This window comes from Echeneis naucrates, chromosome 11, assembly GCF_900963305.1.
Source record: "Echeneis naucrates chromosome 11, fEcheNa1.1, whole genome shotgun sequence".
NCBI classification, from domain to species: domain Eukaryota; kingdom Metazoa; phylum Chordata; class Actinopteri; order Carangiformes; family Echeneidae; genus Echeneis; species Echeneis naucrates.
This window is the reverse complement of record NC_042521.1, coordinates 12,081,494-12,099,145: the sequence shown is the minus strand read 5'-3', so window position 1 is coordinate 12,099,145 and position 17,652 is coordinate 12,081,494. Positions and strand designations below refer to the sequence as shown.

Genomic DNA, 17,652 nt, shown 5'->3' with positions numbered 1-17,652 from the left:
ATAATAGAATGGCAGCAGACTGTAAATTTAGATATCATGTGAAGTCGTCCTACCGCTGACATTATGTTGACATATTGCCTCTCAGGTGGTCTCTCGGCCATAAGGATACAGTGGATATATGGTAGACAGTACACCAGCTGCTATTTACAATGAGTTAGACAGGCTGTAACATACACAAGACAGCAGCAGCTCTGCCTCACAGCAACACTGTGCTACATAAAAAAAAAAAACACAAAACAAAAGGTATATTTTTCTTCTTCTCGTACTGCATGTAACGGACGTCTTCCTTTGTTTTGTATGGTTTCTGAATAAAGAAGAGTTCACCTGTTTTAGGTCTCCATCTTCAGCCAATCCCAGTTGTAGAAATTCAGGCACGAAGCACGTAGTTGTGAGAGAAAGGGGATTTTTTTTTTTTTTTTTTTTTTTTTAGAAATATCAAATCATATACCCCTGTGGTTGGCATGGCATCCCTTCTCCAAAGATTTTCAACTATAGTTTGAAGTGTGATTTTCTAGATAGTTGCAGGTCCTCTGACCATTTCTACAATCCGCTGGGGACCTCCCTTGGGTGCTGACCCCGCGCTATAAGTGCTCCTCAACAGACCCTGCAAAACTGAAGTCCAAGTCCGGGGTGAATCCCAGGTCACTGCGTCTAACAGATATGAAAATGTCGCCTCTTTGGAGAAGGGGCACGCCTTGTTGTTTAACAAAGACTGTCAATGGGCAAGATTAATCAGAAACAAAATGGAAACGGTGTCACTTTGGGGTCAGGCAGAAGTTATCTCTGTTTAGGGGAGAGAATAGAATAGAGGGGAGCAGGGGGGAGAGAAGAAGAAAAAAAAAGGAGAGAAAAGAGAGCTTTCAATATTTCCGAAGTTTGGCCTCTTGTTTCTCCAAGCAGAGGCCTTGTTGACGTGGACAGTGTGAACCAGCTTTGTGAGGAGCTGCTGCATCTTCAAGGGGCACGGATACAGTGAGCCACCCCGGACGTGGACACGAAACAGGACTTGGACGTGATGGCTGAGGACGAGGAGCACGGTCAGAAACTTTACTTTTTTTATTCCCCCCCCCTTAAACATGTTGTTTCAAAAATGTAGTTTAATTAAATTATTACATTTAGACGTATGTGGGTCTGACAAAGCAGTATCTGTAATTTGCAATGTGCCCCCCCCCCCTCGATTTTTTTCACAATCTTTATTATGTTTATGATTATGATTATTATTATTATTATTGGGGACATATGTGGTCCTTATCGCAACACATTTTTACTGCACCAGCACATGACACCGTTTCTGTGCAGCCCTTACTGTTTACAGTAAAGTGGTGGCTGCTGCAGGAAACGCAGCAGAGACGGTTTTAGCCAACATATTTACAATTGAAATGTTTGGAAGAAAAATATTATTGTTTTGTACATTTAAAAATCTTTTAGAATTTGGAAATATGTCAGATGGAGTATTAATGTTGAATATTTATTAGATATGAGATTTTCTGTACTGTGCAGAGTAGTGCTGGGACATTATAAGGAAATTAAAGGCTCTTGTTTTTCTTGGCATCTGGTTTTAATGCGAGATCAACGTCTGGAAGTATTTGTGTTGCTTTTATTTTTGAGGAGCTTTTCAAACGCGTTTGGACGCAGACGAAGTGATAAGATCAAACGAGATATGTCCAGATATGTTTAATTTGACATTAGAAAACAATCAGACCCCCTCCCCTCCTCCTCCTCCAAAAAAAGAGACTATAAATTGTTTATGTCATGGCTGGTCTTACATTTCTAACCATGAGATGGACGGAAAAGAAGCCATGTTCATGTGCACGGCTGTGCAATTTCAGGAACGGCTGAGTTGTGTTGTGTTGTGTGTGTGTTGTCATGAGCAGGCATTAACCCGGTTTTAATGATGCACAGCTCTTAAGCTCTGTATGCAGGCGTGGATGTCCGCACAGCAGCGGCTCATCCCAGCCTGGTCAGGAAGCTTCTGCTCTCCTACTCCTTTCTTTTCCGTCCATTTGAGTGGACTCACACATCTCACTACCTCACACGCTGCTATCACATCATGCTGTTTTCTATTTGCTTCTTCATCTATTTATTAAGACGCAGCACAATTAAAACTTAAACAGCGTGACTCTGTCACTGACTGTCAGAAATAGTCCTATATATGGACAATCAGTTTTCTTTTCTCAGGGCTGGATTTTCATGTTCACTTTCCGTTTCCGTTGAGATTTTTTTTAATCATGCACACACAGGAAAGCCTCACCCACATAAGTTTGGTCTCACGCAGTAAACAAGTTAGTTGATTGGTTTTGCTTTATATACTGTGATTTAATAAGGAAAACACCAACGTAAGCCAGTCCGACCAGTGCTGGTGGTACCAGTGCCATGCTTTCCATTGGTTCCTGTTTACATGATGCCCACAGGACACGCGGTGATTGGTGGCGCTTCACACGTGACCACGCAACTTTGTACATTTGACAGGGAGTAGGAGGGTTTTGTGGAGATCAGAAAAACGACAGCGCGATAAAAATTAGTATTGTTGCACTTCACAAATTAATGACCATGAGTTCCTACTTGATAAACTCCAACTATATCGAGCCTTCCTTTCCTCCATGCGACGAATATCAGCAGAGCGGATACATCCCCAACCCCGGTGATTACTACGAGCGGCCAAAAGATACGGGCTTCCCCCATCACGACGAGCCATCCTATCCGAGGTCAAACTACACTGAATCGGGCTACGATTACGGTAACGTCCCCGCCGCCGGACTCGATGATTTTGGCGACGGGCATCACGCACAGCCGCAACCGGTTCCACAGAGCCACGGTCCTCGCCTCACCGCGGCCCCAGACGGTGGCGCAGGGGCAAATGCCAGCAAAGACTGCAGCCTTGCCACTGAGGTATATCCCGGCGTAGCGAAGGGCAAGGAGCCGGTGGTCTACCCCTGGATGAAAAAGGTTCACGTTAGTACCGGTGAGTTATCGTCACGGTTTAATAGCAGAACCACAGAGAAACAACCACTGGAGCACACGCAAACCCATTGAGGCAGTACTAGTAGCAGCCCTTACAACAGCAATTTACGACTATCGAGCAGCAGGGTCGGTAATTAAGGACCCTCGTAAATTTTATTGCCTATGTTCGTCTGTCGGGGCCATGTGCCTTTGTTGCTTTTTAACCCAAACTACCTCCACCACTGGATCCGAGCCAAACTGTAATATCCAACCCCGCTGTTTTGTTAATCATTTCTAAGCCTGATATGTCCCTGGATGCCGAGTGCTTGTACACTCGGCATCTCCACATTAAGGTCATGTCCGTAAACTGGAACAAGACAGAGAATAAAACAAACAGAGCGGCTGCTTTTCCCCTCACCAGATGCAGAAATGCCTCATAGTTTAATGCGTCCAGTGGAGGAACTATATTGGTTTGGAAATTAAACACTATCAGCCTGCATGTAACACCTGCTTGCTTGCCTGTGTATGGCTTTCCTCCCCCCTACCCCCCCCTCCTCCAGTCAATGCCAGTTACAATGGAGGAGTGCCCAAGAGGTCCCGCACTGCCTACACCCGCCAGCAGGCTCTGGAACTGGAGAAGGAGTTCCACTTCAACCGGTACCTGACCCGGCGCAGGCGGGTGGAGATTGCACACACCATGTGTCTGTCCGAGCGCCAGGTCAAGATCTGGTTTCAGAACCGAAGGATGAAGTGGAAGAAGGAGCACAAGCTTCCCAACACCAAGATCCGCTCGTCCAGCTCGGCCTCGTCCTCAGCCTCGGGGGCCCAGCAGCAGCAGATCAAAACAGGCCAGCAGCTTGTCCCCACGCCGTGCACCGCAGGTCTATAGTGCATGAACGATCCCCAAACCCCCACAAAAATCCCCAATCCAGACTGAGATGGCATATAACACAAGAGGAATTTGTTGGACCGATTCTCAGTATTTTAAACACATGGTGTTATCTCCTTCACCTTGCCCCTGCCATTGGGCCCCTGTCACGTCCTTTGTGCCCTTTCCCTCTCCGGTCGTCCTCGCCCTCTTCATATAAGCTTGAAATTCACCTTTAATTGCCACGGTGGCAACTGAAGTGTTTATATATTTGTTTATTATTATGAAAGAAGGATTACGCACACTCAAACCGTAGGACTTGGATCAAAATGTATCATTACAGTTAAAATTGAGTGAGGTAAAAGTAAGTTTGAACTCATTTTTCTATGTTCTGTTTGATTATTGTTCTTCTGTTTTGTATTATTGCTCATGGAAAGTTCTAATATACTTGAAAGATATTTAGCGAGACTCTATAGATGCCTGTGTAGTTTTAGAGGTAAGGCATCAGTCAGAATAACAGTGTAGTTTGTGTGTTTGAGTGGGTCGGTTTACTGTTGAATGTAGTCCAGGTGACTTTCACATTAAATGTACATAGACAAATCATAATGAAGGCACAATAAGCAAAAGCATTTCGTCCAGTAGAATTCTGTTCGTCGGTGTCGTGAGGTCCAGTTTTATTTGTGCTACAGAGCGTCCCATGTTGTGCTGTGTTCTAAACTGTGAATATTTGTATGTGCTGTCCCAGTAATGGCCGTTGTGATGTAGGCTAGTGTAGGATCAAATTGTCCATGTGAAATAAATATGTAATTCACCTTTAAGGCTGACATGGCTTTGGGTATTTTCTCAATGCAAATACTAATTTGGTTTGAGCACATGCTTGTAGGAATTTCATTTTGAAACTTCAGCGTGAAATCCGCGTGCTTTAATTTTTATTTTAGTACGTCGTCTTTTTTTAGAGCTTTTATTTATTTCGTTTTATTTTTAACCATTTGATTCACATGTCTAATGTTTGGAAATACGTGCGTAAAACCGCCAGCGTGTCTGAGCGTCAGATCATTTACTGCGCTACTGTTGAATAATGCTTTCTACATCTGTCTGAATTTATCTAAAGATAATTTTTTTTTTTTTTTAATCACAAAATTAAATAAAATTTGCTGAGAGGAACAACCAGGGCGCATTAGCTGCGTAATTTCTGTGGAAGGCTAAACCTGTCAACATTTTCAGGTTGTGATTGTGATCTTTCCATCATTCAGTCTGTGCAAAGAAATCTATCCCCCTGTGCAAAACATTGCATGAAAAGTTTTCACATGCCACGTTGAATTTTGTATCTTAAAGCTCGACCAGCTGAAATCCTGATCCGTAAAATGTGCATGGAAGTCATGCGCATTAACATGGATTTAAATGACACGTTGTAAAAACAGGCTACATGAGGGAGTCTCAGCTACTGACACGGGAATAAGACCAAACCCAAATTGTTAAATGCATCCGGCCGCACAAATTGTTCTTACTTTCCATTGCAGGGAGATCTCGGCTAACCTTAGTGCACCAGAGTGTGAGTGTTGGTCACTACCTGCTAGATCCAAACAATAGAGAGTTCAACCAGAGGACACGGCGGGCTCTGGCCAATCGCCGGCCCGGAGCACTTCTTCTGACCCCTGACCCCTCGACACACACAATGTTCAGACCATACATCAGCGCTGAGACCTCCGCCAGCTTTTTTCTTCTCATTTTGGAGATTTACCCTGGGACAGCGCCGAAACAAAAACGGTGTTTAGGTGTGAATCCCAGCCATGAATTTGCCCCCCAAATTATTCAGAGACAGCTCATGTGCTATCCATCACAGAAACACCGCTGTCAGACCACGTAGAGGGGGCAGATATGAGCAGAAACATGCTGCTATTGTGCATGCAATTCAGTGTGATTTTCAATATGTTATGGCACTGAGGCTTTCTTCACAATATTTATGCTAGCAATGTCATAATGAATGACCTAACAATGCATGTAATCGTAAATTAGATAAAACTGACATACAGCAAAATTCCCAGAGTGAAATTCCAGAGTGAGACGATCAACGTCGTAGTATTTTTCCTTACACGTCAGCCATTTATTAAATTCATAGCTCCTTGTATATAAAAAGAATGCGACCTAATGTGCTTCAGAAATGTAAAAGCCAGAGCCTTCCAGCTCTGTGCAGCTCTCGCTGCAGACTTGGCAGCCGTGCAGAAGATGGCGTTGAGGCTGATTGGCACCAGTTTTGCGCAGACTCCAAGAAGTCCAACTAGTTCAATTACAGATTTCAAGTCATTTGATTCGCGAATAGAGGTCACTTCCAAATGTACTGAAATTTTAATTCACCCGTTCACGTGACTTGTTGAATAATGAATGCCCCGGGGTCAGAAATAGATCTGAAAATCTGCCTTATTTTCATTTGAAGTGATCCTCTGCAGGGTGCGAGTCACATCTCTTCTCCCCTGACAATACTCTTTCTGCTGGACACAGACCGTCATGATTTGTGAGTAAATTTGACGCATATTTTTCCTTTAACTTTGTGGAGAGTTTTGGAAAAAATACAAAATATCCCGGAAGTGGAGCTGTTTTACAATACTGCGAAAATAATTCATGCGAATTGTGATATTAACTATAGTATAAACTATCAGTGATTCTTAGGTAGCTAAACTCATATTTTGCTTATTACTGAACCCAGATAATCACATTTCTGTTTTATTGCCTTGCAATTTCACAAATCTGTATTAAACAAGATGACGATGGGTTTTGTGCAAAAACATTGTTTATTGAACAAACTTTAATCTTGGACCTTATTGTACATTTCATTAAATATTATTTCATACGTTCTTTAATCTCGGACGCAATACAATTAAGATAACAATACTGAACCTACATTTGTAAGACAAAGTGTTTGTGCTTGTTAAGTTAAAATGAAATGAGACAAAAAATGTGGAGAAATAGTTGCAGCTGGAAATATTAGTCACACAAGTAATAATAAAACGAAATGAAAATGAAAGTCTGGAGCTATGCTGGCCACGGTTCATTTAAAACCACAGATTAAAAAAAAAAAAAACAACAAAAATTAAGTGACTGTTAAGAAGAAAATCGTAATTATTTATTTTAGTTAATACACCCATAAACGAAAACTTCAATTCATTTAAACACGAGTAAAAATACAAAGGACTCATCTGTTGCTTCTCAAAGTTTTCCGGACTGCTCAGGATAAAGGAGCCTTTCTTAAGGACTGAACACAGGTTAAATATTAACAAAATCCTTGGGCTACGTTAAAAAGTTAAATTTTTTATTGCTGACTGAAATAGTTAACGTGGCTGTTATCACTCCTGTGAATAGTGCTGTTGTTATTACTGCTCTTTCTTCTTTTTTTTTTTTTTTTGCACTTACCTCCAAAATCTATCTCACATCTGTTGCACAAAGGCTCATTATAAATGATTCAACAGGAAAAGTCAAAGAGTTTTATTAAAGGCACCAAAGTGAGCCGTCCCGGCGCAGCTCTGCCTCCATGAGAGACGGCTCCAGTCATCTTAAGGCGTTGAATTTCGCATTAGCCTTGGTGTTGGCCGGAGTAAACCTCGCAGAAAGTGTTATCTTCGGATGAACATATCGGTAACCCAAGCTTGGCTGTTAGGAGCTCGGAGTGTCAACATTGTGGGAAGATATGGACCCGCCGTCTGGCCAACATCCAGAGGTCTGCGCCTTAACTCCTCCTCGCTGACAGTGATAAGGAGCCCTGATTTGTGTAAATAACTCTGAAACATTTATTTAATGCTAAGACCTGCAATTTAAAACACTATCCATCAACTTCTACTTTTGTGCAAAGGGCGAAGGGAAAAATGCACTAAAAGGGGAAAAAAGGAGGCTACCAGCTGAGGGCCTTCCGTTTACATCTCCATATTTTCTAGCAGAAATGGCAACCCACTCCACTCTGGATGCCTCTGCCCGGGTCAGGGAAAAGTTCAGGTGTGGTGGTGAAAGGCAAGGTTGGATTAGGCTTCAGTGCACGGTCATTTCGAGTCACTTAATAATCCCATGACAGCCCTGCATCTGTGGAAGAACACACAGAGAGAGGAAAATAACATTTAGAACATTAAAAGCTAATGTAAATAAAAGATTAACAATTTTCTCTTCACAACCAGGCGTCTAACGAGCTGTGCCTAAGCATTCACTTGTAACCCTCAACATTTATATTGCTCCTCTTCAGTTTTAAAAGTGCTGAAGGTGAATTAATAAGAGCTGCCCTGCTTCTGTTCCTGTCTTTATAACTTTACCGCTCAAGTTGTAGTTTGAGAAGACAAAGGCTGTTGTGGGAGTGGGATGCTGTCCATGTCCGCCCCAAATGATTAATAGTCTTGGTGGGATTTTTCCACGCCCGCTGCTCGGTGTTGACGGAAAACAAGCGCCAAACGGTGCCGAGAAGAGAGAAGCTCTTCCGGGCTAAGACTTCTGGCAATACCAGGAGTGGCCGAAGACCAGAAGTCTTCCATGGCGCACGCGTGGATTTAGATTGGTTTATATTATGGTGTCAAGACAACAAGATTAGGGTTTAGTTGGCACTTTTCCTTACCCATCCTCCCCCTCCCCTTCCTAAGAGCGCCACCATTCTCCCTTTGCACAAGCCCGTAATTTCTGACATCACTCAGTTGGCCATAGGAAACGTGTAAGCGCATGTAGGTCTAATGGGGGTCCATGTTCTGATCAGCGGGGTCGAGCAGCCGCTCTTTGGTTACCTCACCTCCACTTTCCGCTCACCGCTGACTGACACGCACCCCTCACGACCACCAAGACTCACACCCTCCGTTTGCAGGACAGGTAAATGGCGTGACGCCTTGTTTCAGTTTAGCCTGCAGCATGCAGGCTTCTGCTGATGGAGAACCAAAGGCTGAGTAAAGTGGCACTACAGCCCGGGTCTGACGATGAGGTCGGGGGGGCGATGTTGAGTTGAGCTCCCTGTAATGCACTCCACAACCCCGACTGTGCCGTTAGAGAGAGCGGAGAGGAGGCTTATTGCTGCGATGAGTAACCATTATGTCACCATTAAGTGGTATTTTGTAGGGAATGCTCCCTCGTTCTCACATAGTGCGAATTGTCACAGTGCGGTGTGAAGCAGTCTGCTCTCAGCTTGGCTCGGAGCCGCTACTGCACTTGAAAGGCAGCATAATACAGCAGGATCAGCTCTTTGAGCCGCTAACAGGCACCAAATATATGGCACTTTAAAACTGACACAACAGTCTTCCCCCTCTGAATGGGCGACACGTGGAAAAGCTGCTTCTCTGCGAGAGACTCGCTCCTCTGCCAGATACATTGCAGTGTCACATAGCCCCCTTTTTCTCCCTTCCAAACTGATCTGTTTCTCCTCAGGGGCAATGACTGCCTCCATTAATGATTCACGGGCTCAAATAAAGGGGATTTAAGTTGACGTTGAGTCACGTGAGCGGGGCGCATAATACTGCGCGGTGTTATGGCACGGGGAAGAAAACCGGAGCCCGGTCTGACCATATGATGCTGATTATATGCGGGTTACCCCCACTTTCTGAGAGGGGAGTCCGGGCTGTGTAGTTTGTTTATCGATGGGAGAAAAAAGAAAAGGGAGGCAGGCTGAAAACAGAGGATTCCGGGTTTGTGGATGTATTATACTGCTGTCACGGACGGATATGTTTTTCCACGCGGACAGAGTCAGAGCCCGAGCTTTGGGAGGATGGATTTTATTTTGAGGTATTTCCGCCGATTGTTCGTTACTGTCGTGAGTTACTGCTGCGCTAGACAGAGGTCAGTAAAAAGGGTCCAGGGTTTTCACAGAGCAGAAACAGACAGGTACCAAGAGCCTATCGATATTCCACTGCTCGTCTGTTATTCGCTCAGATTCATCATACTGAACGAGGCGACTCACGAATAGGCCCACAGAATGTGTCTACACATTATACATACAATATACACATCATAGGTGGAGATTTTAGGATCTGTCTGGGGCATTGAGATGGAGGTGTTGATCTATCTCATGCTTCTTAGGCTAAACGTTGAAGTGCGTTCATTATTATTTCTGTTCATCTTTAATCTGACAAACAGCCATTTTGATAAATAGGCCTGTGCAAGTGTTTGTAAATAAAGCGGTCATTTAAATATCATGTCCTCCCCCCTGAAAACAACAACAACAACAGCACCCAAATAACGCACAAACACACACACCGCAAAAAATGAGAGAAAACACAAACAGAGCGCGCCACCGATGCAAAGTGCGACCTGTCCTACAAGACAAACATCTTGTGTCTGAACGTAGGATTGTTTGTGGGCAAACGGTACAACAAGATGAGCTCTATTTAAAAAAAAAAAAGTAGGGGAAAGCAGTGGGGTTGTGTCGCTCCGCCAGGGAAATGAGGATATAATGGAAGACAGAGTGCCATCCAGGACCGTGCGGCCGCGCTGAGGTCACGGTGCTCCAGCTTGATTTATGGGCGCAGGGACTTGGGGAAGATGGTGCGCAAGAGCTAATGACTATTCGATCCGTTTGTGGAGAAAATGCTCACCGGCCGGCTGGGAAACAACAAACACTCCATTTACATATTAGTCCATTTTAATATGTTTAGTGATATTACATTGAGAAACAGCAGCGTTTGCTTGTGATTGTGCTTTTCTCTAAGAATTACCTTTGATTTAGGATCTTAATTCACACATTTTACTAGGTGTCTTGTTTTCGACTGTGATTTTTGTTGTGACATTTTGCAAAATCGTAAGGGGTCAATTTTTTTTAACAATGTGTAAAAATATTATTACCATTTAAATCCAGATACTTGCAGCGTGCTACTAAAGCTACATTATCATCAAAATAATGTATTTCTTAAATGCTTGCATTGCATTTTATCACATCTGGTTTCGCCTGTTTTCTCTGCGCCTTTTTAACACAAGGCCCCAACTATCACGCACAAAAGCAGCAGATTAGTTATTTCTGATCACATTTTTACTTAGATTTTATTTTAAAATAAAATTCACACTAACCTTATTTAAAGAGGGGCTCTGAAAAGGTTGTTTTAACCTCCGAGTGAATATAAAATATTCGTTTCACTCCTCGTTGCAGAAATCCAGCCAAGTAAATTCAGGCCATTGCAAGGTCTCCGAGACACCTTGAACAGCCTTCGGTAAGTCCATATATCTTTATTGATTTGTGTTATGAATGCTTGATGGTGATATCCGTATTCAATTTCTAATAAGTACCACACACGCCCACTGAAGCCCTGGCAGGGATAGAGAAGCCGCCCGTGGCATGTACATTTCCTCGCAACAGCAATACGAGCAGCCCGTGAGCAATAATTCCTTCTCCTCCACTTGTCTTTGTGGTGTAATTTGTCACTATAAAAGTGACGAGGGGAATCGCGGCTCTTGGAGCAGTGCCTTGCTCCTTTCAAAAAGTACTTTCTGTGAAAGCCATCTGCCTGCAGCCACCCTACATTAATGCACCCAACTTTTAAAAATCGTTTTTTCCTACATCAACATTTTAAACATTTTTTTTTGCTACCTTTTCCTCCCACATCATCTGTATTAAATAGAGCAGCAGAAGCACCTCACTGACATTTAACCCTCAGCTTGGAGCCAAATTAAAGGGAGAGACGAATCAGCATTTCAGCAAGACACAAAGAAGTAAATAATTATACAATGCGAGTGCTCTGGTTTGAACAAGAAACAGCCGAGTTGGCTAAAAAAAAATCCTCACGCGTGAATTTTTGTCCCACTCACTCTCCCACGCCGTCGGTGTCTTCCACTATGTTTTTTTTTTCTAATTGTCATTGAATGTAGTCCTGAAACCGTCAGAGAAGCTTCAATTCTGGACGCATTTCCAGCACATGGCAGCTGAGAGGACATAAATCAATTTTTTTTTTCATTCTTTCTTTTTGGCTGCAAAAGCCAGCATTACCATGCAGAGGGATTCCCCTGCTGCCGGCCCTCCTCTCCCCTGCTCCCCGCTGCATGTCCTCCGCTTTGCCCTTTGGTGATGAAACTTCTTCCCATTTTTCACAGCCTGCTCCTGCTGGGGTTTTCCCTTGATATACGTTGAATGCGGCTTTGATCTGAGGTTGTGCTTCTTTCTATTCTTAAAAAGAAATATATACAATGATTTGGAGTATTCTTCATACAAGAAGCCGTGCAGGCAGTGGGATACTTGACATAGTAATACAAACGAATTGCGTCTCCTTGTGCCAAAGGATTAAGGAGTTTATGCAAAAAAAAACGCTGGTTAATGATTAAGCTGGGGATAGAAGCCCTTAATGTCCCACTGAAATGGAAAAGCAGCGTGCTCAGCGGCTGATTATTCCTTTGTATTCTTCCCTCTCGTCCTCTGAGCTCATAATTCCACTGCAGGACGTGGAGTAAATAATATCAAAACAAAAAACAAAAAACAAAAAAACAAAAAAACAAACAAACCCCAAAAAAAAAAAAAAAACAACCAAACAAACAAACCCAAAAAAGAAAAGAAAAGAAAGAAACACATAAGGGATGGACTTCCGTGCCTTTTGTAAGGTTGTATTATTTTTTTCTAGACACGCTGCCTCTTTTGGTTGGGGGAGGAGGAGAGGCAGCCACTTGATTTGAACTGGCTTTCCAAGGCGCTACTTCATTTGCATAATTTTTCTTGTCTATGGTGACGCTCTGGTTCGGGGCAGTTCACTGGTGTCTGCATGGTACTGGTGAAGGATCACAGAGTCCAGCATAGCCTTGGTTGAGTTTAATATTGGTATGAAGCCTTGGCCATTGCTCTATAGCATGACGATAAATTCAATCTTGGGGTCAGATAACTCTTATCTCGCTGACCCGACTGCTCACGACTGCTTTCGTAATCTCGGTTTACCCATCCACGTCGAGTAGGAAAAAAAGAAAAGGAAAAAAGGAAAGGGGGTCTCTCTGCTCTTCCTTTTTTTGTTGTGGCTGCTAATGCCTGCTGTATGGCAGGGCGCCGTCTGCCGCTGCTTCACCCTGCAAGCCCTGCCTTTAAACTTTTTCTCTGGATTACTGCTTTGATCGATTTCGTCGCTGAATGAGAAAATATTGCTTGGTGCTCTGCATTCGTCGTCAAAGGATAAGGTAAGCAGGCCAGAAATAGGCTCCCTCGGTTTGTAAATGGCGGAGTTTGTGTGTCGCGCGGTGATTTATCACCGTAGGACTTAGATCTCGGTTCAGGAAGAGTTCACACACACACACACAGACACACACACACACAGACAGACAGAGAGAGTCAGGCAGCCAGATTTCTGTAACGTGGAGCAGAGAGCTGTGCACAGGCTCAGCTCAGTCTGCCTTTTGTCTCCGTTTCTCTGCCTTTTCTGGTTCTCGCAGTGGCTCACATGGAGCTCCACAGCACCGCTTTCTGATACCTTGTGCAGGTCATCAGCACAGCACATACAGTGCAGACACCTTCTTTCAGCCTGCGGTTCAGCTGCCTTGAGATCTCACTGAGGGCTCGTTTCAGGCATGCGCCTGCTTTTGTGCGGATGAGCAAACCCAGAGTTTTTCACTTGAGTTTTTTCTTCACTTCTTGCTCGTTTTTCTGAAAATACATTCTGCTCAGTCTATTCGTCTGCTTCCTGAATATATTATAACTATGGCCTGTGAAATAAACAACATTTTATTGGAACCTACTGTCTAACCGTTAAAGGTGGACGCAGGTTTTACTCTCAGACGCAACGCCAGGGCCTTTCAGTTTCACCAGTTAAAATATGAAGCCAGAGGGATACAGGCAGATCTGTTTTGTTTGTTTGCCTTATTGTAAATGCCATTTCTCTGTCTGGTCTCTGGTTTGATTTGGTGCGACGGGCAGTATAGTGAAGACAAAAGAACTGCATGATTCTGAATCTCTGAATGAGTAGCAAACTAACAGAACGGACTTCAGTTTCATTTGCATTGTATTTCATTTCCCCTTTTTACTATTATTATTATTATTATTATTATTATTATTATTATTACTGGCACTAAATATTCCCCTTTAATTCTGAGCCATTGTAAAACAATAGTAATGTGACCTGTGGATCCGTGGCTGCTGTGGTTTCTAGTTTCTCGTTTCCTCGGTAATGTGTTAATGGCGGATCCCCATGGTTACCTGGGTGAATTATGGGGCTTATTAGCAGCAGGTTCTGGGTGTACCATTCTCCGGTCTCCGCCTCAGTATAGCGCACCGGGTTTGGTCGCTCACCGGGTAGCTCAGTCAGGGCAAGCCGTACCGGGCCACTGACCCTCCTCATATATCACTGCAACGGGCCGCCGCGGACAGCAGTCCTTATTATGGGGCCTGCTGGAGAAGGTTCACGCTGTGGTCACAGAGATACACGGATGCTCGCCCGGTTTTTCAGGTTCTCACATGGCCCTTCCATTCATTTTGTTGCGTGCACAAAAAAGCGGAGAATGCGGTTATTGATGTTTTGCGCCAGGTGGCTTTTTACTGAAGGAGGGCGTATTTGAACTAATAACGAAAAAACAAAACCAGGGTTAAACTTGTGTGAACCACTGGGAATGTTTTCATCTGCTGCAGAGAAATTAGATCCACTGTTGACAGCCCTGTTGGTAGAATAACAATGTAACAGAAATATTATTTTCCCGTGTGGTAGCCCACTAATAAGCTTTTCCTGCAGCTCTCTTCTTGCCCTCAGCGTTTTCTCCACAAGTTGTTCTGTAACTCTATATTCACTTTGTTAATAGGCTTTGAGCTTTAAAATGTCATGCAGCTTCTTGTTAGCTCCTGAAAATGATTTGGCAATCTGAAAAGATTTTTGTTTTGATGTTGTTTGGCACAGATGGTAATACAAGGTTAGAGCGTGCCTTTGTGCCCTGTGTAAGCCATAAGGTAAACGGTAATAGTCTACAGAACTGTTGGCCCTATCTTGCCTCCATAGTCTCTAGTGTCAGGCTCGTATTGAAAAGTAAGATGGATCGCCACCATTTCTTCTCCTCACAGTGCTTCTTGTAACCCTAGGTTCACCCGAGGAGGCCATTGGCGGAGAGGCGTCACGTGACCACGGGGTGCCAATGTTATTCTACAAGGGTGTCAAGACCCTGTCAGTTTCTGAAATAAATATTGGGAAACGGCGAGATGCAAAAGGCAACCTACTACGACAGCTCCGCAATTTACAGTGGCTACCCATATCAAAGCGCAAATGGCTTCAGTTATGATGCCAATCAGGTCCAATATCCCCGGGCCTCTCATGTGGAAAGTGAGTACCATCGACCTGCCTGCTCCCTGCAGACTCCTGACGGCTCCGTGGCTCTGCAGAAGCCGGGGGAGATGGCAGAGGGCTGCGACAGGACCACAGCCATTCAGGTGGCGCAGTCCAAGGTTCATCCCGAAAGCAATCAACCGCAGGTGCCGGTGTCGGGCCCGCCCCCTCCCTCACAATCCCCCGGTGCTATCAGCCAAAACACAAGCAACGGGTCCAACCAGCCCAGTGCCAAGAATGGCTCCCCGACCTCCGCCGCTCGCAGCAAACAGATCTTCCCTTGGATGAAGGAATCCCGTCAGAACACCAAGCAGAAACCCGCCAGTAGCTCCAGTTCAGGTACTTCCAACCTAACCCCGCTGACACACTCACACAACCTTTCAGCCGCTGACCACTTAGTTACACAAGTTTTGTTGACGGAGGACACAATGGGCTACATACGGGTGTGTGTGGGTGGGCAGGTAAGGGATAAAGAGGGAGGGTTGGGTGAAACGCAACATGACAATACTGCCCTGTGAAGGTTGTTTCTCTTTCCACTGTCAGAATTGTTAATTATCTTCTATTTAGCTATATTTTTTTCCTCTGTGGATTACCCCCCCCCCCCACACACACACCCACACCACCCAAAAAAAATAAAAAAAATAAATAAAAATGATAATAATTCCAATAATTCCACAGCATTAATATGTAATGAACTTTATCAACTCCTCCACCAGTTTATGTTGCCTTCAACATCCCATATGTGAAGGTGATGAATTATCTAAAGAATGCTGCCCTAAACATGTTATACTGTAAATTTACAATAAGGGTGAAGCCTGGGGAAGAATGTGGCTCACACTGGAAGAAGATTCCACCATTTGTTGTCCCTGTGCCCTGCTGCTGACCTGTCCCTACTGTAAACACGCATCTCCCCTGATCGCATAATGTTCCCAGAGGGACAACAAACACACACGCACAACAGTTGTTCAGTTTGTCCTGCTGTTTTATTTTAGAGGGAATCTTGGTGGGTCAAAACAAGTGGGGGTGGTGGGTGGTCGAAGTGGTTGTGATTTTGGTGTGTTTATTTATATAGAACCAAGCTGAGAAAAATCAGAGATGCTCATTTCCCATGACCTCTTTTTTTGTAAATTTTTTTTGGTTAATATTTCAACTTAGCTGCAGGTAGTAGCTGTGTGGTTTCATTATAATCTGTATTTGTGAGGGCGCTTTCTCGAGTTTTTAACAGCCTGTAAAAATACTAACATTTAAGCATGTTTAAGACACGTAAGCAAAGAGACCCTGCTGTTTTTGAGGAGAGAAAAACTTGGTGTTAGGCTGGGGAAGTATATTTAGTCAGTAGTACGTAACCCTAAAAAATCCGTCCACATATTTCAATTACCTTATTTGTATGTTTCTGGAAAAGAAGTGGAGCATTTCCTAATCAAGTTACAATTTAATGCGGTAAAAGTTGAAACTGCAAAGCAAGCTTGCGTCTTTCATTTCATTTATTCAAAATTCACGTTGAGGGGAAGGTTTTGAGTTGGACATGAAGTGAGGGGGGTATGGGAACCCAGCACATCCTGCTGTAGAAAAAGCAGATCAACTCTTTGAATTAAGGCGGTTTGGGGTGCATTTAGTTGCAGAGCTGACCAACAGTATTAATAATAATAAGTTGTATTTTGTAAATTAGTTGGGTATTATATCTAATTAGACACAATCAGTAATTACTACGAACATTAAGGATGATGGCGCCCTGTATTGATTTATGTTAGAAAGGTGTTTTTAGCATTTCGATAATGCCCTGAAAGAGCCTTTATACTAGTTTTATGCAGGCAGGAATGTATGCAAACCACATTCTGCAGCGGGAGTTATGTACCAGAGCCCATCTGAGGGTGTAGAGATAATCTTGGTTGTCTCGTTAGATTTTACTACGTTAGTAGTTTTTTGTTGTTGTTTTTTTCAAAGCAGCGTCAGAGTGAGTTATCTCAGGCAAAGCGTTTTCGTGCGTTTGGTGAAAAGACTTCTTCCACTGATCCGGCACTGGACACAGGCTTCAGTCAGTTTATGCTATGAATGAAATAAGATGAAATAACATTTCAGTAATTTTTGTCATTACATTCATGGGTATCTTTGCCACGTGCTAATTCTTTCGTCTCTGTAATAGCCTAATGGGGCAGGATATGTCATGCTGCATTCCTTTTACTATAGGTCTGGGAAGCAGGTAGTGAAATTTATTACGTGTTGGCCGTCTGCCATGGAGGCAAATAGACCAACACCTTGGGATTCTGCAGCCAAGCGCCAGCCTCTTGTAGGGTGGGTAATCGGTGAGGTGAGGGCGAGCTGCTTTACACACTCAAAGGAATAAATAATGCTTGTGTTTGCATTAAGCGCGCACTGCTGTGTGACTACTAGTACGGGTGGAGATGAGGGTCAAAATGTTTTAGTGGGAAATCTGAGGTTACCTGGTCGCATATCAGATATTGACCCACTGTTCTGCAGTTAGTTATTTTCCATTGCGGTTAATGTAGCGCACACAGACCCAGTGCCCATACATTGATTGTTAATTGTCTTATGGAGCCCTGATGATAACCCCTGTGCTTTGCAGTGGGGAGCGGATTTATCAAAATGTTGAGAAGTTTGCAACACATA

The 17,652-nt window shown here is 43.7% G+C and overlaps 2 protein-coding genes and 1 long non-coding RNA gene across 6 annotated transcripts in view; 2 read left to right on the top strand and 1 right to left on the bottom strand.

Moving 5' to 3' along the window:
* Positions 1-2,488: 2,488 nt before the first annotated feature.
* Positions 2,489-3,964, top strand: hoxa4a (homeobox A4a). The gene is made up of 2 exons (XM_029514003.1): positions 2,489-2,962; positions 3,501-3,964. Exons 1-2 carry the CDS (start codon positions 2,545-2,547, stop codon positions 3,827-3,829), a joined length of 747 nt encoding a protein of 248 aa, XP_029369863.1. The 5' UTR covers positions 2,489-2,544; the 3' UTR covers positions 3,830-3,964.
* Positions 3,965-7,156: 3,192 nt separating this feature from the next.
* LOC115050624 (uncharacterized) lies at positions 7,157-12,214 on the bottom strand. Its single transcript, XR_003841219.1, has 2 exons — positions 11,736-12,214; positions 7,157-7,876 (listed from the first exon to the last, which is right to left on the bottom strand). It is a non-coding gene; the product is annotated as an uncharacterized LOC115050624 (long non-coding RNA).
* hoxa3a (homeobox A3a) overlaps positions 9,270-17,652 on the top strand; it is an 11,542-nt gene continuing 3,159 nt past the window's right edge. Inside the window, exons 1-3 of one of the 4 annotated variants that reach the window (XM_029513548.1) lie at positions 9,270-9,544; positions 10,902-10,962; positions 14,784-15,363. In XM_029513548.1, coding sequence (XP_029369408.1) covers positions 14,901-15,363 — 463 coding nt within the window. In that variant the 5' untranslated portion in view covers positions 9,270-9,544; positions 10,902-10,962; positions 14,784-14,900. Of the gene's footprint in view, positions 9,545-10,901; positions 10,963-11,624; positions 12,902-14,783; positions 15,364-17,652 lie in introns of those variants that run through there. The other 3 variants (XM_029513550.1, XM_029513549.1, XM_029513547.1) reach the window with 3 other exon arrangements.